We start from the raw sequence: 26,447 nt of genomic DNA, 5'->3' as shown, positions 1-26,447 counted from the left end.
GGACCTCTGCCAGCTTCAGCGGGGTGGCCCCTGTCCCATTGGTGATTGAGATGTGCAGCAGAATCGCAGGGTTTCCATCCTACAGACGAGGAACGGGTTTTGGCAGACATTCACAAAGCAAGCAGGCTGCCTGGGCACCTCCTGGGGAATATGCTCACGGCTCCCGGGTCCCCCATCTGGAGAAGCCAAGGCATTGCACCTGGGCGGGGCCTAAAAGTGTGTCTGGGCAACAGGCTCTCCAGCCAACGCTGATGTGTGAATATGCATGGTGCCACCGATTTACCTCGGTAAACACCGGGAAACACATCCTCCTTGTCCATCCCTCTGTCTCCTTCTAGTCCAACACCTCCAAGATACAGACAGCGGTTTCATAAGGGAGAATTTCAGAGAAGCAAGCAGAATACAGTAAGATACAATACAAGCAGTTAACATTCTTCAAGTGTCATCCTGACTGTAAGGCTTTACCTGGACAAAGCTTTTAGATAAGAGGTTGGGGGCTGGGTTTAGTGTTGGGTAACAGAGTCCATTCCCAGTGTCTGGAATGCAGGAGACACTCCTTAAGGACTAGATGATGGAATGAGCCAGTGGATGAAAGAATTTTAAAAGCAGACACATAATAAAAAACAGGGTCCCCCAAGTTGGGGACCTTCAGGATCTCTCCCCTTTGCACTGGTCTCCCTGTCTCCTGGGGGCATACAACACCCCACCCCCACCGCCACGCCCACAGCCAGTGGCCCCAAGGTGTAAAATCTACCACCAGGCAACCCCTGCACTGCTCCCACAAGCTGGCCCTCGGGCTACGCTGAGCCTCGCACCCACCCCCGAGGTGCTGTGCTCACACACCTTAGCACACCTTTCTTCTCTGCCTTGAAGTGCCGTCCCCTCCATCTTTTTCCCTAAGAAACCGCCCAGTCAGCCCTCCTGTGCTCACTGCTTTGGGAACCCAAAGTGGATGTGTAATCTGCCGGTTTAGCTCAGCTGGAGGGCGTCTCCTAGAACCCCCTCCCTGCACGGTTCCAGGTCGGTGTGAGCCACTCGGGACATTCATGTGGGATGCGGTAGCAGAAGGAGACCCGTAGCTGTTCTTTTTTTTGTTTGTTTCAAGATCAATGCAGGATGCAGCTGACACGTGTCATCACATGTCTCCAGGTCATGGGGCACACAGGGCAGCAGCCAGGCCGGCAGTACTCGCATTCCTGCTGAGTCCCCTTCTCGGGCTGTATCCCGGACCCCTGGCCTGTTCTGCTCCAGAGGAAGGAGGGGCGCCAGGTACTTCTGCAGGGTCCTTGTGCCGCTGAAGGCAGAGGTGGTGAGATGATGATGCGGGCTCCAGCCCATTCCTGCAGGTGGCAGTTTGTCCTCCGCCCCCACCCTCCTGCACCGTTTTTGCCCCAAGTGGCAGTCCTGCAGACTTCACGTCACATCGTCAGCCTCGCCTGGCTGCAGAATCAGCCCCCAAAAATGCGTAAGGTCGAAATGCTATAATGACGTGCCCGAACGTCAGTTCCTCCTATAGAATCCCGACTGACACCGAATCTACGTGGTGCCGGCCCCACGCCGGTCCCCTGGGGAACAGACTGCCCCTCCTCCGGCAGCTCCTCTGCACTGGAGTCCCTCGACCTGGTGCCAGCTCTTCTTTGGGCTGCAGGAGCACAGCTACGCTTCCTCTCCTACCCACCTTTCCAAGACCCACGCTCACCCACACAGCAGGAACCTGGAAAAGGTTTACTCAAGGGAACTTCACTAGCAGCCGAGCCCATCACCGGTCCTCCCTCAGCACATGGTCCTCTCCCCATGGGAGAGGCTACGGCAGAAGGACTGACTCCACCAGACAAACAGGTCTGGGTCAGAAGTCCCCCTCCACCTCATCCAAGACTGTGGTCACGATCTTGGAAAGCCGTGGAGCCGTTCTAAACCTCGGTTTCCCTAACTGTTAACTACCATTCACGTCGCAGTTTTGGTAGGACTCACACACAGGAATGGTAGGTCTGGTCTTCCCTTATCCTTGCAGGAATACGAATGTACTTGTGCACAGACAGCCTCCCTCCCTCCCACCCTCCTCCTGAGCCCCGTACTCTGATGGCCTCACCTGCAGAAGAGAGAATAGCCAGCAGCCACCCGCCACACCGAGTACTTCCTGGCCATCGCGCCTGTCTCCCGCCGTCACGCGGAAAGGATGCGGCCCTGCGCGTGGACGGGAGCTGGGGCCGGGTCAGCTGGAGGCTCACTCCCCAGGCGAAGTGGAAGGCGACAGCTGAGGAGGAGGATTCTGGCACAGCTGCCCCTGCCCTGAGCTCCTGCGCTCTGGAATGCTGAGCCCTTCAGACATGCTGGGAGACGCAGCACACACGTGAGCGGGCGCTCACCCGCCCGCACAAACGCATACCTCAGAGCATGCTGGTCTGCAAGGGACCTGTGGAGACCGTGGCTGTCCCTCACCTCCCCCTCTCTGGGGCATGGAAAGGAAAGCCCAGGTGGGAACGGCATATCAACAAACCCTGTGTGTGGACCCTCCTGATGAGACTGAGGGTAAAAACCACAGCCCCACTGCCCTTGTCCTGGGCAGCGCCCCACAGTACGGAGAAGGTGGGGGGCAGAACGAAGGGAATGCAGGCGCCGATCATATGCCAGGCACCCTGCTAGGCATTCTGCACAGCGATGCTCAGAAAGGGCTTTTAGGATGCTCGTTCCACCAGTTAGGAACCCAAGGCTCAGAGAAGTTAAGTCCACAAGGAGCAGAGCTTAAATTCAGGCTCGGGTTCTGTCCATACCAAGCTGACACCAGGGATAGCAAGCTGCCTGTGCGAATGGTCTGCGCAGAGCTGGCTGGTGCCAAGCCAAGCTTTGGGCTGGGTCACACGTGAAAGCTGGCCCAGGCTAGAAGGCACCTCCGGGTCCACCTGACTCACACTCATTGCTGTGTAACTGAGCTGAGGGTCAGGGGGGAAGCAGAAGCGGGTGGGTGTGACCCAGATGGTCAATCACAGATGGAAAGTGTACTGCAAGTGCCAGCCCCCTGGACGGTGACCTTGCCCTTGAACCCACAGCCTTGGCAGATGGCTACTGGTAGGTAAACTGAGCAAGGCAAAAGAACAGATAATATACATTACACATGATGCCTGGCTCTCAGTGCAGCCCATTCCCTTGGTGACACCGAAGTTTGCTGTTCTGCCTGTACTTGCCACCCTGGTGAGCTCGAAGGCCCGGGCAGCCAGGGCCCCTGGGTCTCCTGGTGCTGCCCTAATAGGAGGATGGGCACTCGGCAAGGACACATCCGCGGGAACCCGGCCAAACCAGCTCCACACGGCTTCCTCACGCCGGTGCACATGTGGCACCTTCCCCACAGAAAACCTGGTATTCCCCTCCCCACCCACAGCCCTGCCACAAACAGGACGTGGAAACAGGACGCACTAGTCTCAGGGGCAAGAACAAGGCCCGACCTGGATTTCCTAGCAAACGCACCGACCTCATCAGCAGTTCCCACCGAATCTGGCCGGTGCCTGAGGATACAGGGGAGCCAGTGCCCGCCGGTCCCCTGTGAAGGAGAACGGGCTCGGAGGCTGCAGGCCCTGCCCTCCCGGCTTCCACAAAGACATGAAGCCAGGGCTCCTCCCCGCCCAGTCTCTAGAAACGAGCTCACTGGGGAAGAGTAAGGGCCCACTGGGGAAAGAACTTACTCAAAGGAGACTTTCTTACACATCTCAAGGAGGCTGGATACAAAATTACCAAAAATTAGATTCAAAGTTCTATTCTTAATGAAGCTGTAATAAACGGATTTTCTTTCAAAAATACACTTAAGCCTCATGTGTGTGCACCTTACAAGACCTGCCCGGAATAGGTGACTCTAGACAGAGAGCAGGTCAGTGGCCGCTCAGGGCTTGGTGTCATCAGGAGACAGAGGCGCGATCGCCAAAGGGTAAGGGGGCTTCCGTGTGAGGTGGCGGGAGTGTTCTACACCGACTGTAGCGGTGGGCATGGGTAACTTGGGAGAGCTGGCAGGCTGGATAAAAAGCCCCAGGGGAACACCACAGTAAGGGGTGGGCAGGCAAACGGGAACTGTAAAACGTGGGCAAAGTATAAGGAGGAAGCCACAATGTCACAGACACCAAGAACGAAGGGAGAAGTGTGTCCGAAAGGGAAGTCAGTAGTGCCCGATGTGACGAGGGTCTGCAAGCGGGAAATGGTGGGGGGTGGGTGTGTCTGGAATAGTTACGGTTTCATCAGTGACCTCGGTAACTCGGGGAGCCGAGACATAGAATGACGGTCTGGGAGAACAGTGAGATTTCCTCGGGGTGAAGGAGAAACTATGTGTGTTGGTGCACACTCACCCACACCTCGTGTGTCCATTATTAAAGATCTTGTATGTACAAGACCCAGAGTTCTGAGTGGGAGGGGACCACACACACACACACACACACACACACACACACACACATACACTGTGGGCCACTGCAAAAGTGGCAGCAAAGCCAGACAGCTGGATGCTTCACCTCAACCATGCAGATCAGGGGAGGCTCTGGGAGGAGCTGAGACTAGAGCTGAATTTTCGAGGGTGGAATGGAGCTTGCCCGGGTAAGGGGGGTGGGAAGACGGCGAGCGTGGGGGATGGACACCCCTCCAGAAGGAGTGTCAATTTCACAGGCACTGCCTGTCGTGAGAGAACATGGCCCGCCTGAGCACCTGCAGGTGCCTCATCCCGCCTGGAGAGCAGGTCAAGGGATGAGGCAGGTAGGCTGCGAGCAGATGACGGGGGCCGGGAAACAAGAGGCGGAGGAAGAGGAAGGAGAGGCCAGAGATGCACGTGGTCTAGAAAGCCTCAGATGAGCGAGAGGAACTGGAACGTGGGAACACATGCAAGGGGCTCTTCCCTGGGGTCTCAGAGGGAAGGTGAACACGGAGGGTTTTCAGGGGGAGAAGAGAAAGTCGACACCATCAGAAGAACGGTCAGCTTGCCAGAGGAAACACACCGAGAGCAAAGCAACGTCCAAATGGAGCGAATGCCTGCATGACAGACATTCATCAACCCGAGTCCGTCCGTTTCATCCTGCTCCAGAACACGGCTCCTTCTATTTATCTTGCCTCTTCCATCATGCTTACATATATTTTTGGACTTCTTCACTGGGAAATAGTTCAAGTGTTGTCACAGGTAATGAAAAAAAGTGAAGCTTAAATCAGCGAATGTTCAACTCTGGTGAAAGACTTAGTAGAAAAAAGCTTATAAATATTGGCTAAGGCAAAGCCTGGAGATTTATTTTGGACCTTCTTGCCTCTATAAATAAATAACTTAGGCCCAGCTTATATAGGAAGAGGCGAAAACTTGCTCCTACTTCCCAGGGAACCACTGCAGTGCGTGTTTTAAGTGCTGCTGTTTATAAAACGCTCAATTTGCCTCTGGCCTCTCTACTTGCAGAAGCACCATGATTGTAAGTCCTTGAGATTACACCTCAGTGGTTAGGAGCAAGGGTTCCCAATTGGGATCGAATCTGGGCTCTGCCACTTTTTAGCTGTGCGGCCTTGGGCAACTTCCTAGCCTCTCGGTGCCTCAGTTTCTGCTTCCGTGGATGGGAAGGATGATATCCTATCAAACCTCACAACGGCCCCATGAGGCTTGCACGGGCCAGCGGTAGTGCTGAGATAGGTTCCTGGCCCATCGTAAGCACCCAATAAACCTCATCTCCTGTTTCCTGCTCTCCCTTTTCTGGCTTTCAGTCCGTAAGAACCGACCCCATTAAGTCTACTTGCATCTAGAAACACCTAGAAAAAGCGGTGAGCTCCCCCACAGTGGCCTCCCCAGACGTAATGAATTAAATAGTCCCGACACAGAGCCCCTGTGTTAGACAACTAGCTAATTTTCAGACTGCCCTGTTTTTATACAAATAAGAGAGTAAATTACCACGGGAAGTACCGCTAGTTTCCTACATGTTCTCTGTCCTCCCTCCTTCCTAAGAAGCCCACTTTGTTCTGGGCAGCCATACACTCAGCTCAGAACTCACTTCTCCAAACTCCCTTCTGGCTATGGTGGCCAAGTGCCCCGACTCTGGGTCCCCTTTCTTGGCTTTATTTTTCTCCAAAGCAGCATTTAAAACATATGAATCGTTTCTATTCCATCTCCCTACGCTCGGCTCACTTCTGTGCTTCATCACAAGGTCCCAGATCCCAGCACCGGTCCCGGACACAAAGCCAGGGCCCGCGGGGCAGGTGCTGCAGGAGGGAGGGGGTGGGACACAGTGCCGAGCTGCACAGGGGTTCTCGGAAAGCTTTTCTCAAATGTACCTGTGGCCTTTTGCCCTTTGATCTTTCCCCCTTCACCCTGTTTCTCTCTCCTTCCCACCTGGAAGATGCAGCAGCCACTTTAAAACAGGAGGTGTCACACATTTACAGTCACCCCCCCTCCAAAAAAAAAAACACAACAGTCTGGGCCCCATGCCAACCTTGGAACAAGGATGTACCTAACAAAGGTTGGATTTGTTTATGCTGCTATTTGTCACGCTTTATGTTGTTTGTAGCTAACTCATTCCTAATAGATACAGTTGCAAAAACATTTCCAAGCAAAACTAACTGGTGACAAGATATTTGATGACGTTCACCCTTCAGCCAGTTGACGCAAACCCAAGATCAGTATAATAAAGTAGGTAACCTCATCAACAACTGATACACATAGATAGAAATAGAAGAAGTTCAAATGAAAGCTCCCTTGGTCTTTTTATATTTTCAGTGAAAGCATGTGGAGGTACCAGATTATCTATCTACCTAACTACCTACCTACCTATCACCCACATCCCCCAGCCAAACAGAACCTAGCAGCCGCACCAGGCAGGTATCCAGGTGCAGTGAGGTCGCTGGACTTCTCTCGCAGTCTGTCTCCCCTACCAAAGGCCCACCCTTCCGTCTCTTTAGTCAGACCCGTATTCCCGTCATTTAAAAGTTTAAACCTATGAAGTGCTAAATATTCCTAGGCAAGAGATTGTCTGGTTTTGTTTTTAGACATCAGATATTTGCATCATAATTAATGCCTGATTCCTGCCTGAAGCAGGTTTTTACTGGGCAGGAGGAAAGAAGCAAGATGTGCCCAGGCCCGAGACAACTGGGCAGGGGGCAGGGGGCGGGGGGGGGGGGGATGGGGAGTACACAGAGCCAAGGGCACGACCCCCACGTTGTCTATGGCAATGGACTGCGTCTGCGGGCCAGCTGCCGTGGGATTTGTCCACTTACGTTCACAGAGCTCTCTGGCCTTTCAAATAAAAAGCAGAAAAAACGCCTGCCCCTAAAACAATGTTGCCTGGGAAGGTTATTTTGGTTGGCAGGTCATCCCTCCAGGGCTTGAACAGCTACCAGCCAGCATTGTGATCTGAAGAACAGCAGGACTTTGCCTTTCAAAGTATTTGCATTCTCAAGGACACAGAAACAAGTCACTCAGCGTTAACACTGTACGCCACCCACTCCAGTTATAATCTGGCCTAGAGTGCCCAGAGCGGCACCTCGATCTTTTCAGAAAAAACCTTCTTGGGAGGTTTAATCCAAAATAATTACCAATTTAAGAATAAGTATCACCATTCTCCAAGTCCCAGTAAAAGCTGATTCAGGCAAGAATCATTAAAGGAACCTGAGACCATCAGGTAAAAGTTCGATGAGGAACAATTCTCATCAAATGATCTCTCACACACAGTATTTTTTCATTGCAAAGGGGAAATTGTGACTTCTCAGAAACCCAACAGACATCACCTTAATCAAGTGACTGGAATTAATATCACCATTGAGGAGTATTTCACCAAACACCTAGCCTACACTCTTGAAAAATATCAGTATCATAAAGAGGAAAGAAAAACCAAGAAATCCTTTCAGACTAAATGTGACAAGGGACATGACATGTAAATGCTATGAATGATTTCTTTTTAAGCGTTGGATTGGGCCCTGACTGGTGTGATTCGGTTGGGCATCGCCCTGCAGAGCAAAAGGTCAGGGGTTCGACTCCCAGGCAGGGGACCTGCCCGGGTTGCAGGTTCAGTCCCCGGTCAGGGTGCGTCTGATCTGTGTGTCTCACATTGATGTGCCTCTCCCTTTCTTTCTCCCTCTCTTCCCTTCTCTCTAAAAATAAAAATAATTAAAATCTTAAAAAATAAATAGAAAAACAGTGTGGGATTGGGGAGAAAAGTGCTGTAAGAAACATTGCTGGGACAATTAAAGAAACTCGAATATAAAGTGTATATTGGGAAAGTCAGTATTAAAATCCCTCTTACTTGTTAATTATACTGTGGTTCTGTAAGAGAATATACTTGCCCTTAAGAGATACATGCTGAACTGTTCAGGGGTGTGCGCTGTGATGTCTGCAATTTATTCTCAAATAGTTCAGCAAGAATAGTTAGTGATTCATGGAAGAGAGAAAGAGAGCAGGGGTGTGCAACCTGGTGAGTTTCAGTAAAGCTTACGTGGAAGTCCACTCACTGCACAAATGCGAATTTTCTGGAATTTAACATCTTTTTCAAAAGTCCTTTATAGCAGGAAAAAAAACCCACAATTTTCAAGTCTATTAATAAGAAAACAAAGGACAACATGTATTAAAAACCTTCCATTTACTTAAACACCTAAGTTTGACTATCTAAAAGAACAAAAACAAAATGGCAGCATTACAGATGAAGAAGCTGGGGTTGCGCGTATATATGGTTTCAATTTTTTGTTGTTGTTACCCTCGGCGGAGGCTGGCGTTCTCTCCCTTGACCACAAGAGTCAGGCCACATTTCACTAAGTGAAGTCTATACACACGGAAAGAATGACGACCCGTAATTAAGGGGAAGAAGAAATGCCTAGCCTAAGATTAGTACAAATTTGGTGAGTCACTTCCCCTCAAGAGAAAAGACAAACAACTTTATTTCCCGAAGGATTCAGAAACCGAGAGAACACCTGAGTGCTCAGCCCGAGACATGCCATGCAGGTGGCACACAGGTCGGACGAACCCACGGCCCCTTCACTCAGTACTTCTGCCCACTCCCAGTTCAACATCACCACAGTGCCTCTAGTTTCTACATCAATGTCAAGTCTAATCTCTTGGCTACTTCAGCCCCTATATGACTAAGTTGCGGGGAGAATATATGCAACTAAAACAAAGGAAATTCGTGTTGACTGCACATCGACCCTCTAGCCCTGAGTGGGCAGTAGCTTTGGCTTTCTGTTGCTCACCCCCCTCCCCCCCACCCCCAGTATTCTTCGGTCCTGAACCAAATCTCCTGAACTTATTCCACGGAGATGGGAGCTTTGGCCAAACGGCCTCCCCTCCTCGGAGCAGCTCCCAGCGCGCAGCTCACACACGTGGACGGATTAGGCAGAGCCGTGCTGCAAAGTACACACACGCTCTCCCAACGTGTGCTTTTCATTCCAGAAATACCTCGCTCCTAAACCGCTTCTGTGTCTCTCTTGGCATGAAACAGCATGTGTGGCCCTGTGCCAAGGGGTGTGTCTGTTCAAACATGTGGGCTTTCTCAAAATTTCTTTACCTCGGGAGATCATAAATAGAACCTTCTAGCATAATTATAATGTAATAAAGGAGAAAAGAAAAAGGTTAAAGGGGAAAAAAAAACATGTTTTGTTTTATAAAGTTGCCTAAAAGAAATACTAGAAATACAACATATAACATAGAATTATCTTCCAAGAGAGTAAAAATTACAGGCTCCAAGTTAGGACAAGGAAGCAAAACTATGACCTTGAAGGTTGATGAGCATTTGCCGTCTCTGTCAAAAGCGTTTATGCCTGTGTTAAGGTCACCCACCCAATCAAAATGCAGGGGACGATGTTTCAGTGACTGTTCTGTCCCGGGATGTATTTTCACTGTGTACCTTGCTTCTTTATGACTTTCATCGTATATCCAAAACTAAGAATGTCAAAGAAGAAACCCATTTGGGTTGACTTACACGTCCTTTCCCTTTTCCCAGTAAAAACCTTTCCCCAGGCATTTACTTAGAGTTCGCTCACAGTAAGCAGTGTGAAGTCAATACCTCTCCACAGCACTGTGAGGCACCACCAACTGAATTACAATTAAAAACACACTCTGCGATCTACCTATATACATACAGGGGCAGGCAAAAGTAGGTTTCCAGTTGTGAGTACACAAATACAGCTTATTCTTGTATTATTATTTATTTTTTATTATTTACTTGTATCATTTCTCTTCATATTAGTATTTCATATCCTGACCTATGACCAATTTTTTAGGTAATGATGGCTGGTACTTTAGCCAACGACCCATGAAAGTGGATCCCTCAAAACCTACTTTTGCCGCCCCCCCCGTACATACACACACCGCACACACACGCACACACACACGCACACACACACACACAATGTGAGGGAACTGACCTCAGGCGCCACAGAACACACACAACAGGACCACCCGTCGACACAGACCTAAAAGGCACCCCCACGGCGTCTCTAACCCTGGGCAGGGACACTTACTTTCTCTCCACTTCTGGCGTTGACGCGGCGCTACAGAAACCAAGCGACTCCTAGGAGAGAGAGAGTTCACAGCGTCAGCACAGGCGGCACACAGCCGGCTCCGCCGACGTGCACGGGGTATCCCGTAAACCAGAAGGAGGGGCAGGAGCGAACACAGATGATTAAAGGCGTCATGCTTACTTCGACCTGGGACCGCAGCTGAAGGGCGGTGGGGCTGGCGTCGGGTTTCTCCTAGAACAGAACAGATGCCGCTTTTACTGAGGCTTCCAAACGGGGCACACACCAGAAAGACAAACAGACATGTAACAGGAGATGGGGGGATTCGGGAAACATGAGGGTACAGGGGGAGGAGATGGCGGGGATAAACAGATTTTCTGGAAAAGTGCAAGTATTTTTAAAACGAGAGCTCTAGCCTCTGAAATAAAATGGAAATGTTTCTAAACTCTGCCACTGGACGTGGCTGACAATTTTATGAGCACGATCTAGCTAAGGAATACTGACAGGTAACAGTGAAAGAATTCTCTAGGTGTGACCAAACTCTCAGTAGGACCCCGAATGTACAGTGACTTATCTGGGGTTCAGGGTCTTTTTCAACAACAGAGTCCCGTCTGATTTTTTTAAAGATTTCATTTATTTATCTTTAGAGAGAGGGGAAGGGAAGGAAAAAGAGAGAGCAATATCAATGTGTGGTTGCCTCTAACGTGCCCCCAAACTAAAGACCTGGCCCACAACCTGCATGTGCCCTGACTGGAAATTGAACCGGCGACCCTTTGATTCACAGCCTGGGCTCAATCCACTGACCTACACCAGCCTGATTTTAAAGTGCTAAACCATGTCAAGGCATTTAGAAATGTAGGGCTAGTTGTTAGTGTCTTTAGAGAAGTGAAAAGTTAACTTGGTATTATCTCACAGCCCTAAAAATCATCAGGCTCCTACAGTACAAACGCATTAGCCTGGATGAAAATTTAAAAACAAACAAAAACAACTCTCAGTATCCAGTTAGTTGTTAAAATAAACACAAAACATTATCAGTACTACACTGAACATCACTAAGTCAGAAGCAGTAGCAGAGGAATCCAACAGGGTCAGGGATAAAGCCATGCAGGAGAGATGGTACTCTAATTCTACAGTTAAAAAAAACCCAAAAAACTGTCTCCCTTTAAAAGAAAAAAAAAAGGAGAAATAAACCCTTTCATGAAAGGTTACCTGTGATGAAAATAATATATAAAATAATTGTTGGCAGCACAGCACGAGAACTGCACTATTACAAGTGACAGAATCCACCACAGGTAAATACCAGTGACACTAGTGAACAGAGCACCACGCTGGTGTTTTTCCTCCGTGGGGAAACAATCGGACTCTACCTGGGTGCTGAGGTGGAGGCAGGTCCTCACCAGAGTGTGCTCCACCGCCCAGGGGTGGTCCCCGCCTGGTCAGCGAGTCACAAGCAAGACAATGGGCAGTTTTAGGACTTTCACTGACAATACACAAGGTTGACACATCAGATTCACTCTGAGCTGTGCTAACGACTGCTCAGTTCTTCGGGACTGCAGGTGTGCGCTACAGGACGGCTGCTCCGTGAGCCTCGGCCGACGGGCAGGAAACAGGAGCAGGCCGTCTCAAGTATGAATTCTCACTCGCCATCGAATGTTCAATTCACTAAAGCTGCCCACTTCATCATTAGCATGATTTCGAAGCAAGATCAATGTTTTCAAAACTCAGCAGTCAAATAGTCAAATGGGCATAACTCAGAGTAAATTCGTAACCGCGAATAGCTAACAGGAATCCAGGACCAACACAGGCTACAAAGTGAATGTGCTGGGCTGAGTCAACCCGAGAACAGGATGGTTTCTGGATGAGACTGAAAGAGAAAAGTGTTTTAATGGACTGGCAACCCACCGACCCCTAGTCCAAGGGCCTTATTTATTATGAAAAAGAGTGGTGTGAACCCATCCACAGAACTTCTCTCTCATTAGTATCATGGTTTTTATCGCCACCTTTGTTCATTACAGACAAATTTGTATTTCTGTCTCAAACCTGACACACTGTTTTTACAAGACAATGTATGGAAATGTTTGGGCTGCATTCCAAGTCCCACTGATACGATTCAGATTCAGATATAATAACAAAAGGGACATGCGTTTCTGAGGTTCCTGGTGTCCCGTCCAATGACGATGCCCCAATAGCTCACCACTTAGCCCTGCGTGAAGAAACTCAGCAACGTAAACAGCAGGTGGTTAACAAAATAAACAAAGGTTTATTTTGCAATTTTTTCATCCTAAATCGTCCTGGTTCAGGAGTCGGTATGAAAGCCTTAAGAGTGATGATGCTAGAAATCTATTAGTTCCCCTGAAATTTTCCCTCGAATCGCCCCTTTAACTCCCAACTTCAGTAGAAGTCCTTCCAAAACAATCAAAAAGAAAAGGAAAAAGAAAAGCCTGACTCAACTCTCTCCCCCTCTTCAGCTCTCAATGCTTCCTTAAACTCTAAGTCTCTACCTCACTAGGCAATAGGCCACGATAGGACATTTTCTGCTAGTATTGCATATTGTTATCTGCATTTCTTACAATAAATTGTATTTATTGAGTGCATCCTTTGTCACTTGGTATCACAAACATAACATCTTGGTCTGTTACACAAAATGTACCTGTTCCTACACAAGAAGCAGGTGCTCGTTAACAACCCCATTCAATGTCTGAACAGATCAGAAAGGAACATTCCAAACGATTCAACTTCATGTGTTACTTTGTCGCCGACAGTAAATGTTTCGCTGTGCTGTAGCTACTTTAGAGGAAACTGGTGGGGGGGGGGGTGTGCGTCGATGTTTAATGTATTAAAACTCCTCCCTTTAAAATAATGGACCCAGTGAATGTTTCCATGCAGAATGTCTGTTTTATCAGGAACCGGAAATGTTAAACAGGAGCACTGGTATTGTGATGTTTCCAGTGGTTCTTTTTTTCCCCCAGAACATCCCACGAAATGTATATCAAAGCAAATATTAATTTCATCTCCTAAAGACAGACTACCATCACTGTTAAGAAGCAGTTCTTAAATTAAATGCATTCTCAAGTAAAAAATATCACACAAATAAGAAGCAGCTTGTAAAACTGTCCACTAAGTAAGGACCTATCCTATGTTTGAAAACAGAATAGACTATTGGAAAATTCCATTATTATGACACTGATGGATGTCACACAATATCCATGACAAATGCACACAGTAATTACTAATTACTGTCATGTAGGAACAGTATGGAATATTTAAGGCATAAAATATAGAATAAAAAATACAGCAAACCCTTGAGGGCCACGATTGCGCCTGAGAAATGGACCATTCCAGAGTTAAAGCTAGCAGGTGTTCTGACATCCGCTGGGAAAAACATCTGTGCACAGAGTAGGAAAGGCATCTTACTAGAACCATCATATAAACCCACAGAAGAAGCACTGGACGAGTTTTTATTGTTCGTCACAGGAAAAAAAATACTGGAATTTTTTTCATGGCCCAAGGTGAAGCAGAAAACCATGATGGAATCAGACAGAGGGAACACTGGCCACGTAGGCAGCAATAAAGGTGTTGTCCGCACAACAGAGACACGGGAATTCCGGTCAGATGGACCGAGAAAGGCTCCTTGGCCCCCTCCTTCTGCGTCTAGTCTCTGGGTCAGGCTGCCCCCTTCTCCGCTTCGAATTCAACTACTACCAGTTTTGGGGAGGAGGCCGGGAGCCATGGGGTCCAGCAGAAGGAAGTCCTGATGAAGAGGAAGGGTGGAGTGAGAAGAACAAAGGGATGAACTTGATGGCCTAGCCTCAAACTACTTTATTCAGGGAAATACGATGGTTCTTAATACACCTTCTGATTTGGAGGTCACCATGTTCATGAAAACCGTAAAAACTGTGACTACCACTAAGCCACAGTCACTAAGACTATATGCGTCTTTGGGGCATGTTATGGAAAGAGATGGAAACAGATCACTGAGAAATAAGACCCTTCTCTCTTTTATCAAGATACTCTGTTTTCTCCCTCAATAACATATGCAGCAGTTACTACCACTGTGTAACAAATCTACCCAAACTCAGCTGCAAGAACAAGTATTTTGCTCTGCTCACAGTTCTGTGGTGAGACTTCAGAAAGGGGGCAACGGGAAAGGCTTGTCCCTGCTTCTCAGTGCCTGTGGCCTCAGCTGGGTGGGCGTGGCTTGAGGACCGAGGTCGTAATCACGGGGAGTCTGCTGGCTCACATGCCTGGAGGCCCTGCTGGCAAGCAGCTGGGGCCTCAGCAGGGGCGGTCAGGTGGCGCACCATACGGGAAGGGCGGTGCTCCGTGTAGCTGCAGAATGTTGGGTTTCAAGAGCAACAACAGAAACACGGCTGGGAGAGGGAAACACTGATCAGCTGCCTCTTGCACATGCCCCAGCTGGGACCAACCCTGCCACCCAGGCATGTGCCCTGAGCAGGAATTGAACCAGTGACCTTTCGCTCTGCGGGATGACGCTCCACCAGCAGAACCACACCAGTCAGGGCTCTGTTGCCTTTTTAAATGTAGCTTCTGAGGGTGTCACTTCTGAAGTCACCAACACTCCTAGATGCAAGAGGGCGCACAGTCCCCATCTCTCAGGAGGAGGAGAGATGGTATGAAGAACATGGCAGAGGGCGGCATCCTTATGGCCAGCTTCGGAAATCAGCCCGCCACTCCCAATGCCAAGCTGACAGGGGCTCACCTCCATTCTCGAAAAGAGGAATGAGATGAGATCATTCCCATGTGACAATGTTCGTAAGGACTCTTTTGTGATTGCTATAGTTTACTCAAGCAAGCATATCTTGGCAACATATTTCAACCTTAACCTACTACTTCAAGGTTGAAATATCACAATGTGTTAGATTAAAATTATTATCTCTCTCATTTCAAAGTTATTATTAAAGAAAACTTCAAATATACCAAAGTAAACTGTATCACGAACTTCCAAAGTGCTGTTACCCGGCATCAACAAGTATCTACCAATGGTCACTTTTGTTTTATCTGTACCTTCACCTGTGCTTCAACCCCACCTCATTTTACTTTGAAGAAAATCCCAGTCTCATCATCGTGAAATATCACAAATGTTTTTTTATGTTAATAAAGTTTAGCAAACAGGGTTGCTTCAATTCCAACTGTGGTTCATCTTGAGCAAATGCCCCAGTTGTCAAGAATTTGACCTTTTCTTCCTGGCACTCGAGAACTGTCTCTGGTTATTGCAGGAAAAAAATCATATTAAATAATTTAGATATGCCATCTAAATATTGCAAAAGAACATAAAGAAATGCATTCAAAACTGAACACCACCAAGGAGTTAATTCGGAAAGTACTTACTATATTACGCAAAGTACAAATACATCCTCCTAATACTTTTTTGAGTATAATACGCTCATTGGCTTTGTACTTTGCAGAGTATGATAAGCAGTATTTAGTGAGAAGTAACTCTAAAATTTGGTTCATGTTCAACATCCAGAAAGCCACACAACACTAGAGTCTGAACCTGAACCTGTAATTCTAAGTTAGCATATTACGAGTTTGTTTAAATTTTTGAAAGCAAAATTGGAATGAAAGTGGATGCATAAAATGAAAGTGGATTTGCTCTATGGATTAAGCTCGTCATTCAGCCACATGTGGACACCTTAGTTAAGAATGACAAACACATGTTTGTAAACTATAAACCCTAAATGAACACCCCTACCTTATTGAAGCCTAACAGGGAAAATCAAACCAAAGCATAAACACAGGCCACTGTGTGTGAGCGTGCGTGCATGTGTGTGCAAGCAAGGAGAAAAGTCGGAGGGCATGTACCACATGTGAAGTCCCTTTTGCTACTATTCTCTTTGCACTTGTCTACAAGCATGTAATCTTGCAGTACCGTCGTTATTTTTGCCCAACAATGGAAAAGATCAGCTTAAAATACAATCTCCAAGCCCTATATATGTTTTAAAATCATCTACATATGTATGTTTACAAGTGAATGAGAAAATGTCTTCGAGAATTCTTACACACCCATGCACAGTCCTGGCAAAGGTCACTATGTCTCTCAATTTTTAACATATTTTTCAAGTGTTTATACCTTTTTAAAATAGATTTTTTAAAGATTTTATTTTTAGGCAGAGGAGAAGGAAGGGAGGAGAAAGGGAGAGAAACATCAATTTGTGGTTGCCTCTCGCACGCCCCCCACCAGGGACCTGGCCCACAACCCAGGCGTGTGCCCTGACTGGGAATCGAACCAGCAACCCTTTGGTTTGCAGGCCAGCACTCAATCCATTGAGCCACACCAGCCAGGGTGGTGTTTATAAATATTTTATTCAGAAACATAACAAAAGTCCTCCAAATTAAATTTGATAATAATTTTACTTGTTCCCAACAAACTAAAAATTTAAGAAACATTTAAACAATTTTGCAAAATGGGTTACATAGTGTATTAAAATTTTTAATAAGTATAAAAATACTATGCATGAATTTTATGACTAATCACGAAGAACCATGACTTCAGAAATCATTTCACATTCCTACTCTGACTGAAGGAGACTAAACCACACTACTGTATGTTTTCTGGTTTTGTGTTTTTAAGGAATCAGATGCCAAAAATTTACTGGTGGGGGGAACCCCATTCATTCCTGTCAACTTCGACAACCTCTGGAAACAGTAATTCCCTAGATGTTTATTATGTCTAACGTAGAAGCGAAAAAGAACAAATGTTTCCAAACGAAATCAGTGGTTTGCCAAAACCCAAACCCACGCCTACGAACATGGCGCTCACACATCCAGAGTCGCACGGACAGGACGCGGTCAGATATAAAACTAGGGCTCTGGCCCTAAATGACTGCATCGTCCTCTCGAGTGACACAGCCCGCTGCGCAACACACCAGAGTGAAAAGCCCGGATGCAGCGGAGTAAGGTCCTGGAAAACGAACACCCTGCCATCCTTCTCGCCCCAGCTCTGCTCCCACCTTCTTGTGGAAACCCACACCTCTCCGTCCCTCAAGCTGCCAGTGTTCCAAGCCAAATAAATGAACTGCACAGCTGGAAAAGCAGGAGGCAGAAACCCCTCTTCTGTTCCAAAAGCAGAGGGGAAGAGCAGGCGCCCACCTGCCCACCTTCGTGCCAAGCACTCCTCCTCCCGGCCTCAACCCAGCACAGGAAGGAGAAGGTGGGAAAAGCCAGAGGACCGTGCATGCTTATCGGCAAGTCGGCCTGCGTGTAAAACACCCCGTACTGCTACTGATGCACGCGCTTCATGGAGGGAACCAAGCTCACAATCGCAGGGGGGGATTGCTGCCGGTGGCCAATTTAAAAGCTCCTGTGGCATCTACCACTTTTCAAGTGGACTCTGAGGTTGTGGTGTTTCTAAGCTGGCCCGGTGCGCTGCCCTCCTGTCTGATTTCTCCACTCCTGACGATCAGCGGGGCAGGTGTTCATTTTACCAGGACTTAAACCTCCCCATCAGATCAGCTACCAGGGGCGCTTCTTCCTTCATAAGGTTACCTACATCCATCCACCCACTCCATTCGCATATACCACCTTCCTTGAGGTCCTTCACCCCACGGGTACCGGGCCCACTACTGCAGGGGGGCGGGGGTGGGAAGCACAGATTGCCAGTGAGGAGCACAGGCTTCCGGTGCTGCCCCCACTACAGTGAGATTCCGACCTCAGCTTTGCTGCTGGGTGTTTCCAATGGCAAGAAAAGAGAAACGGACCGCTTGACTGTCTTCAGGTTCCTCCTGATTCTTAAAACATACAACGAAGCAGGTCTTGCCCATCCAATCACTCTTGTCAAATAAATCTTCTTGGGTGATGTATTTGACAAAAGAAAGGGAGGAAACAAGACTGACGTTGTCCATACCCTAATATTTAAAGGTAATGCACGATAAAGGACCGAGCCTGCCCAAGAGACTTGCGCCTCCAGCTTCCCGCAGAGAGCGCCCTGGGTCGCACTGAGGGGCAGCATGAGCAATGCACCTGAAGAACTCGGGTTTGCTTTGCAAGCACTTTAAAGCTCAGCAGGACCAGTAAAAACCAAGAGAGCTCCCGAGTGTGCACCCCTGAAGTGCACACTCCCACCTCTTGGAAAGAGACCTGGGAGCACCCAGGGCAGGGGCAGAATCCAATGCAAGGAGACAGCAGGGTGAGGTCTCCCATCATCAGGCCTGGCTGCAGTAAAACAAAGGGGAGTCGGTCAAGTCTGATGAACTGGTTAAATTCAGGGATAAAACCTAAGAGTGTCAAGTGAATGCTCTCATGCCTCGTTTCAAACAACAAGGTCACAGGACCCTCAACTTCTAAACTGTCCTAGGAAATAGCTTCCTAGATGTCTTAGGCTATAACTTTAACAATGTTGAGGACACACCAGGTCCCAAGCACCTTGCATAGAAACAGAACTAAATGAGACTCGGACCATGACGTGCCAACCAGTCATTTTGGTAAGTTGAGTCATGTCAGAGGAATACAGCTTTTACTTGGAACAACACTAATCAGGGAGTGTCATGATACATAAATCTGAATCTTAAAAGGCACCGTGTCAATAACGGCATTTTAAGTATCCTTAAAAACAAATCTAACAATTTGTGTAATTCAATTTTTCATTTTACTAGCAGGACCTGGCTTCTCAACAGTAGCATACGAACGGCCTCGGATTTCTCAGCGGTGGACACGACATCCGGACACTCCAGACGTCGTTCATCAAGTTCACCCATCAAGTGCACCCAACGTCAGTGCTCTGATCTGAGCACAGCGGGCTGCTGACTGGGACCGCTAACACCAGATGCAAGTGACAGGAAGCCACTAAAGGACCCCACTTAACCCTCACTTTCTGTTTGTTTCTCTTCATCTTCTATCTAATTGTCCCTTAATTTTAAAAGTATTCACTGAGCACATTCCATACACTAACTAAGCACTGTTCTAGAAAACAAGGATGGAACAGTGGGAAACACAGGCTGCACCCTCAAGGGGCTTGCACTTCAGTGATTTCTAAGGTCACTCGCAGGAATCCTTCCGCCCAGGTATCTGCATCGCAGGCCCTTCTGTGCCCGCACACGAGGCAGAAGCCATCCGGAGAGGCGGGCTCGGCTCTGGAGGCCGGGCTTTCCTCAGGAAAATGAAACCGGGGGGCACCTTCACTGGTGTGGTGTCTGGAAATGGGAGCGTATAAACAGGATCAATGGGAGGAACTGGGCTGTTTACTCAGAGAAAGGAAGGAAAATACAAACACGTGAAAGGCTTCCAGGGAGCAGGTTCCCAGGGTGCACGAGGGCGCCGACGGCCCCCTGAACGCTGGGGACACAGAGCAGGATTCAAGGTGGAAAAACACTGGGTACGTTTTTAAATAACCTATGACTGCAAAGAAAATAAAATCCAAGCATTAGGAAAAATATGAATGTTTTAACTGGTATCAAAGTTCCAAATAAAATATTTTCTATTTAAAAAAAATCTTGAGCTTACTTACTAGAAAATAACCTTTAAATATATTAGATTATAAGGAGCATTTTGAGATCTTGCTTCCTGGCATGTTGCCAGTTTGGTTTACATAAACTCTTATAAAAATTCAAAAAAAAATATTAGTTCACAGGCTTGAAATGACTATAAGCCACTCAATCAAGATTTTTAATGATGAGCTCAATGCTCTCACTGGTTAATTCTAAGAAGGCATTTCACTCACACAGCTAACTTCTAAAAGTTGTGTTGGCAGCCTGGCTGGTGTGGCTCAGCTGGCTGGGCATCATCCTGCTGAACGAAAGGTCTCCAGTTCGATTCCCAGTCAGGGCACATGCCGAGGTTGCAGGTTTGGTCCCCAGTCCGGGTGTGTACGAGAGGCAACCGATCGATGTTTCTCTCTCACATTAATGTTTCTCTCCCCCTTTTCTCTCCCTCCCCCTCGCTCTTAAAAAATCGTTTCAAAAATTCTGTTGGTCATTTTTATAACTACTGAAATACTTATGGCAATTTATATTTCGAGGATCTAACAGCATTTTGATGAACACCACAGTGTAATTTCTCATGAAAATGTAACAGATTTCAAATCCAGTTGAAATTTTTCATATTGGGTAACGGAAAATACTGACCAAGTTCTGCCGTACAGACTTGTGCATCTACTGCCCATGCTGAGGCTGGCCGGCCACACTGCACCCGAGTGTCCCTGTGCCCCACACCACCACGTCCCACCACTGCGCCTCGGACTCCACACCTGAAGCTTGAGCCAAACTCTTGCAACAGTCCCAATGCACCTTGACCATGACGTACGGCAGAGGCATGCTGGGCAGCTGGCCACTGAAGGGCATACCACACTGTGCTCGCTGCCCCAACTGTGCGACAACCAGCCAGTGAGCCCTGGACAGTGGTTCTCAAACTCAGTGCATTGTAATCGCCTAAATGGTTTGCACAACACAGAGTTGCTGCTCCCCCCACCCTCACCCCAAGTTTCAGGTGTAGTCCACCTGGGCTGGGCCCTGCTAGGTGATGCTGAGGCTGCTGGCTGGGAACCACGCTTTGAGAACTCAGCCCCGGACCAGGCGGCTCAGAGCTGCCTCTGCTCTGGGACTCAGTGATCTGGGGGCGGAAGGGATTGATTAATTAGTACATCTGAGTCACACCTGGCCTGGTCTTCAGTGTTCTAGAAGGAAATGGTCCAGACTAATACTTTTAAAGTAAGAGGAAAGAGCTGGGCTGAAAATTATTATTTTTTTAAGACAAAGGAAGAAAAGCAAGTAAATCCAGGTGTCCAAAATAGGATAAATTATTTACAACTTGTGAAACCCTTACTTCTGGAGGATTGGAGCGCAACCACAGGACCGTCTGCTGCCTGATATGGGGGTGCTTTCAGGAAATGGTTCGGACCTCTGTCTACTGTGATTCTACTATGAATCACTTCAACTATGAGAAGTCAAATAAGACTTCGTGGAATAATTTACCTTTCACGTTATATTTTAATGACAAAATGAACTACAAGCTCTAACCCAACAACAAACATTTCAGGATGGATAACCTTCAGAAGTTGGTGACAATCCATTACTAAACCAATATCCATGCCATCATGTGTTCAACCAGTATTTCTTTTTTAAAAAAAAATCTTATTTCTTTTTTAGAGGAGAAGGGGGAGAGAGAGAGAAGGACAGAAACATCAATATGTGATGATTGTCTCTCTCACACCTCCCACTGGGGACCGTGCCTGCAACCCAGGCTTGTGCCCTGACTGGGAATCAAACCAGCAACCCTTTGGTTCACAGGCCAGCACTCAATCCACTGAGCCACACCAGCCAGGGCTCAACCACTATTTCATAAGTGTGAACTCTATACTTAACTGACATACTAAGTATTGGGATTATAAAATAGTCACTGACCTTCAAAAGCTCATGGTCAAGTGAGAGAAACAGACAACTGAGAATATAAAAACCCAAAAGCTTCTATATTATCATATAAATAACATCTGAACTGATTAGCAAGCAGATTGAGTATTGGAATATGGGTTTTATAAAATTATGGAGCCCGACCAAACTGGAGATGCTAAATTTTAATGAATCCTCTAACACACTGGCTCACATTTTGTCCCAATTCACTATACTGTTATTGGCTTTGTAGCCGTAAAATCTAATGGTGCTATCATGACATTGAACCCTCTTCTTTCTCACTCTTCGAATCGTATTTTCGAACCATATTTAAAACTTTTGTAACCATCTTAAAAAGTTTCAGCGTCAAAAGCAGTCCAGTGCACACTGAAATCATCAGTTGCAAACTTACTTCTAAAATAAACTTTCAAAGAGGGTAGGGAATTTAAGGGGAAAAAATGGGAGGGATTTAGAGGAACAAGTATAAAGGACACAAGGACAAGAACTAAGGGGGGTGGAAATGGGAGGGAGGTGGGGTGCATGGGGCGGGGTGGGCTGGGATGGGAGAAATAGACAGAAAACTGTACTTGAAAAATAACAATAAAAAAATAAAATAAAATAAACTTTCGAATTAACAGTGTTACTTTATGATGTAAAACAGTTTAAAATACATGTAAGATGCCATGGTATTTTTTTAAAGTAAGAATAAAATAAAAATTAGGATCTCAGAAAGTTGAGACAAATGCCAAATTTCAGCTTAAGGCAAACTTTTTATTGCTGTATTATAAATGCCGGAAACCTCAGGTTTATAGTGAAACTACAGGCAAACTAAGCCCCAATGTAATATACATAAATAATATGCTTCTGTTCTTGTATAGTGATTTTCCTCCCCTCTAAGCATTAATCTTTAAATGACTATAAATTATTGAACTTAGTTCAAAAGCAAATGAAATTTAAAATACCCATTTATTGAATGGCTAAAGTGCCACGTTGAAATTCCTGTGATTTATCTGTTTCTTTAACGGTTACTGTAGCAAATGTACTTCATTGCTCAAAATTATTACCTGGCTGCACGGTTTACTCTAGCTTAAATATAAATCTACATCCCTGTTCAGAACAGCAGCTGTTTATCAGAATCTTGTTCAGCGCTCATTCATCCACCACCACAAGGCCCAACTTTTTCTTGCTGCCACCTGAACATGCCATCTGTAACACGGGGATACAGCTAAATAACACTCAATTATATTCACCTGCATCACAATCACTGTGGTAGGGGCGGGGTAGGGGGCGGGGCAAGGTGGAGGACCATTGAACAGTTGAACCGGTGCTGACTTCCCTCCAGTGCTCACAGGCCTACCTGCGCCCTGCAGGCTGTAGTAGCTCAGGCACTCCAGCCAGCCCCGGCTGTAGAACTCATGGATTTCTGGGCCATTACCGCTCGGATTGCAGCCACAGGGCCACTGCTGCTGTGGTGAGGGGGAGGGATCTGGTTTAAAATCCAGCTCTTCTGCAATGTGGTTGCTGGGGAAGGTGGAAAAAAACACAAATTCCCCACCAGGGGAAAATCCTGCCACATATATGATAACAAACTAAGTGGCTCAATATATAAGCATGCTGACAAATAAATAAGAAAAAAAAACCCACACTACTTTAGAGAAGAAACACGACTTCAGGTAGAAAAACACTACTTTTGGGTAGCAAGTGACTTTAAGGATAAGGTACAGAAATGAATTAAAAACCCTATGAGACCACTTTTCATCCAACTGGTAAAGATTTCTTTTTCCAAACAATATTAAAAACAATGAAGTATGAAACTTTAAAAAGCAGAGATACGCTGTGAGTGGGAGGGCAATCTGTACATATATGCAGATGGTAGTAATCTGACAGTTTCTGGAGAGTCTGAAATGTCCCTGCTTTCCAAACTGCTAAGCTCACTCCCAATAACCTACCCTGAGAAGACAAGTTAGGAAGGTAGAGATGCACCTTCCAGGATATTCGTGGTTAATTATTTTTATAATAATCGAAGACTGGAAAACATATAAATATCTCATATTGGGAGATACATAAATTATAGTCCAGTCCAAGGTAAAAGGGTGCATAATCATTGAAAAATCACAATACTTAAGAATATTTAATAAGGGAAAAGTGCTCCTTATAGGAGGTTAAAGAATATGGGTGGGTGAGACAAAGAAAAAGGAATTATCTTCTCAAGGGTGGGCCCCTTGCAGTCCAGGCTTCCCCTGCTAGGTGGGTGTTCTAGGAACCCGTCTGTATCAGTGCACCAGCTGGCATTGTTGTGAGAGGCTGCGTTTGGCTTCAGTACATTTTGTCTGAAGACTCTCAACACATTTGCCCATTTCATGACGGGTGATTTACGAGCACACCTGCCCATACCTCACTGAGTGTTTAGCAGTTTTTGACCTAAAACGGTGTGACCCCTGTGCTCCACCCTCCCTTCCCCATTCACCCATCTCCCTCCCGGTGACTTTTTTTATTTCCCTAGATGAAAAAAGTCCTAAAAGGTAAGCATTTTGCTTATGTGGAAGAGGTGAAACAAATAAACAAACAAAGGCAGAAGCACTAAAAGGCATCAAAATTGAGTTCAGAAACTGTTTTGAGCAGTGGGAGAAACATCTCAAGAGATATATTGCTTCAGATGGAGAGTACTTTGAAGGTGACTGAAGTTTAAACATGTAAGAACACACAATTTTTATAAATAAATCCTGGGGGTTTTGGGGTTCCCTCATATAAGTAAACACACTATATATACAGCTTGCTCCCACTGTGTATTTGGGTATATGGGTGCGCATATTTAGAATGCAAACTCCTCTGGGGCAGAAACTTTTGTCTGTTTTGTTCACTGGTGTATCCCCAGAGCAGAGCAGAATGGCTGGCACTTAGTAGGTCCTCGATATTTGATGAACAAATACATGTATTTCCATGTAGATATATCTGAGGTGGGGGGTCGGGGTGGGGACTTAAGCATAATTATTTCCTATTGTAGTTGTTTCTGTATTTTTGCTAGAATGTAGATGTACTACTACTACAATCAGAAAGCAAGACAGAATTGTTTCTATTAAAAATATTTTTTTCCTAACGTTATTCCTTCCATAGACCTAGAGTCGGACTGGGCTCAAAGTTACACTTACACACAGCACACCATCAAGACTCTGAACCGTAACTGGGACAGACAATATCCGGGGCACAGAAGATCTATGCTAACTTGTTTTAATCTCGCATAATGACCAATTTCTTTTCTCCAAATAAATCTTTGGGGAACCTGTGTCATTTAAAGATACATTATTCTGCTCTGGCTGGTGTGGCTCAGTGGATTGAACACCAGCCTGTGAGCCAAAGGGTCGCTGGTTCGATTCCCAGTCAGGGTACATGCCTGGGTTACAGGCCAGGTCCCCAGTGGGGGGCGTGGGAGAGGCAACCACACATTGATGTTTCTCTCCCGCTCTTTCTCTCTCCCTTCTTTTCTATCTAAAAATAAGTAAATAAAATCTTTTAAAAAAATAAAATAAAGATACATCATTCAGCACATGCACATCCCCTAGTACTTATTTTCCAATTGCATTATTAAATTCTAAAAATCAATAATTTAGAACTTTCCCCACAGAAATTCTGCTTTATTTTCCCTTCAACTACCCTGCCAAATCTTCCTTTCCTATAACATGAAAGGAATGACTTGAAAGTATTTCCTTATCATCTCCTAAGTAGCTTCAATCACCTGACTATCTCGAGGGTGTTAATTAGAAAACAGTTATTTAGTATAAGATTATGCATATCATATGCAGGGAAAATCTCCATGTGCACAAATAGTAAGCCAATTTCCCCCCAGCAGATAGCGATTCTCCCCCCTCAGGAAAAGCAAACAAACCAACCCTCGGAAGAGTACACACAGGAAACGTAGTCAGACCCAAGCTCCAAGGGCAGAAAACAGATGGCCGGCCCTTCCCGAGCATCTGCAGCGGGGCAGATAAAAGCAGTGAGTCCACCTAGGAGGACTGATGTGCCTGGAAGCTGGACAGGAGAGATGACAATGTCCCTGAATCCTACAGGTCCCTCCAGAAAGGTTGACATGAACCTAGAGCTATGACGGCTACTTAGAGAATCAACAGAATAAAAAGCCTTGTATGACACATTCGGATCGGGCAATCAAGTGTTTTTAACACACTCTGCAGTGATAGGGTCTCCCTGCCAGGTCGCCCACACTGTTCCCCTCTAGCCCTAAACAGTGTGTGCAAATTCGCAGCACTGACACTGGAGAATTCTCGTTCAGCCTGTCGAGTTCAACATAAAGGGAAGCCAAGGGTCAGAGTGCTCGCCTCTGCCACAAAAAAAATGTTACACTTTCTGAAAGTTGCTATGAAGAGTCTTTGAATATTCCAAATGCTAATCCCCAGATACACGACCGTAACTCATGAAAATGCTAATTACACTAAAGAGAAAATGACCTTTGGAAATCAGAGGATTCTTCAGTTCTTTGCCATAAAATGTTCCCAGAGCACTGTGTAAACACCCCACATTTCACCAAAAAAACATTTTAATGCTGGGATGAGCAATAAGAATGACTGAACAGGCAAGAGACGGGAATAACTGGGAAGGAAAAATAAGAGAAGGGAATAATTGCCAGGCAAGATTTGATGTTACTCCAAAACTGTA

The 26,447-nt window shown here is 46.5% G+C and overlaps 1 protein-coding gene across 3 annotated transcripts in view; it reads right to left on the bottom strand.

Moving 5' to 3' along the window:
• SASH1 (SAM and SH3 domain containing 1) overlaps positions 1-26,447 on the bottom strand; it is a 164,128-nt gene that overhangs the window by 74,986 nt on the left and 62,695 nt on the right. For 2 of the 3 annotated variants that reach the window (XM_037156811.2, XM_037156807.2), the window contains exons 3-4: positions 10,624-10,674; positions 10,444-10,493 (exon numbers count right to left, since the gene is read on the bottom strand). In XM_037156811.2, coding sequence (XP_037012706.2) covers positions 10,444-10,493; positions 10,624-10,674 — 101 coding nt within the window. The remainder of the gene's footprint in view (positions 1-10,443; positions 10,494-10,623; positions 10,675-26,447) is intronic. The other variant, XM_053663433.1, reaches the window with a different exon arrangement.

The sequence above is a fragment of the Artibeus jamaicensis genome, unplaced genomic scaffold, assembly GCF_021234435.1.
Source record: "Artibeus jamaicensis isolate MK-2021 breed Jamaican fruit bat unplaced genomic scaffold, CSHL_Jam_final contig_3176, whole genome shotgun sequence".
Taxonomy (NCBI): domain Eukaryota; kingdom Metazoa; phylum Chordata; class Mammalia; order Chiroptera; family Phyllostomidae; genus Artibeus; species Artibeus jamaicensis.
This window is presented reverse-complemented; position numbering and strand designations above follow the sequence as displayed.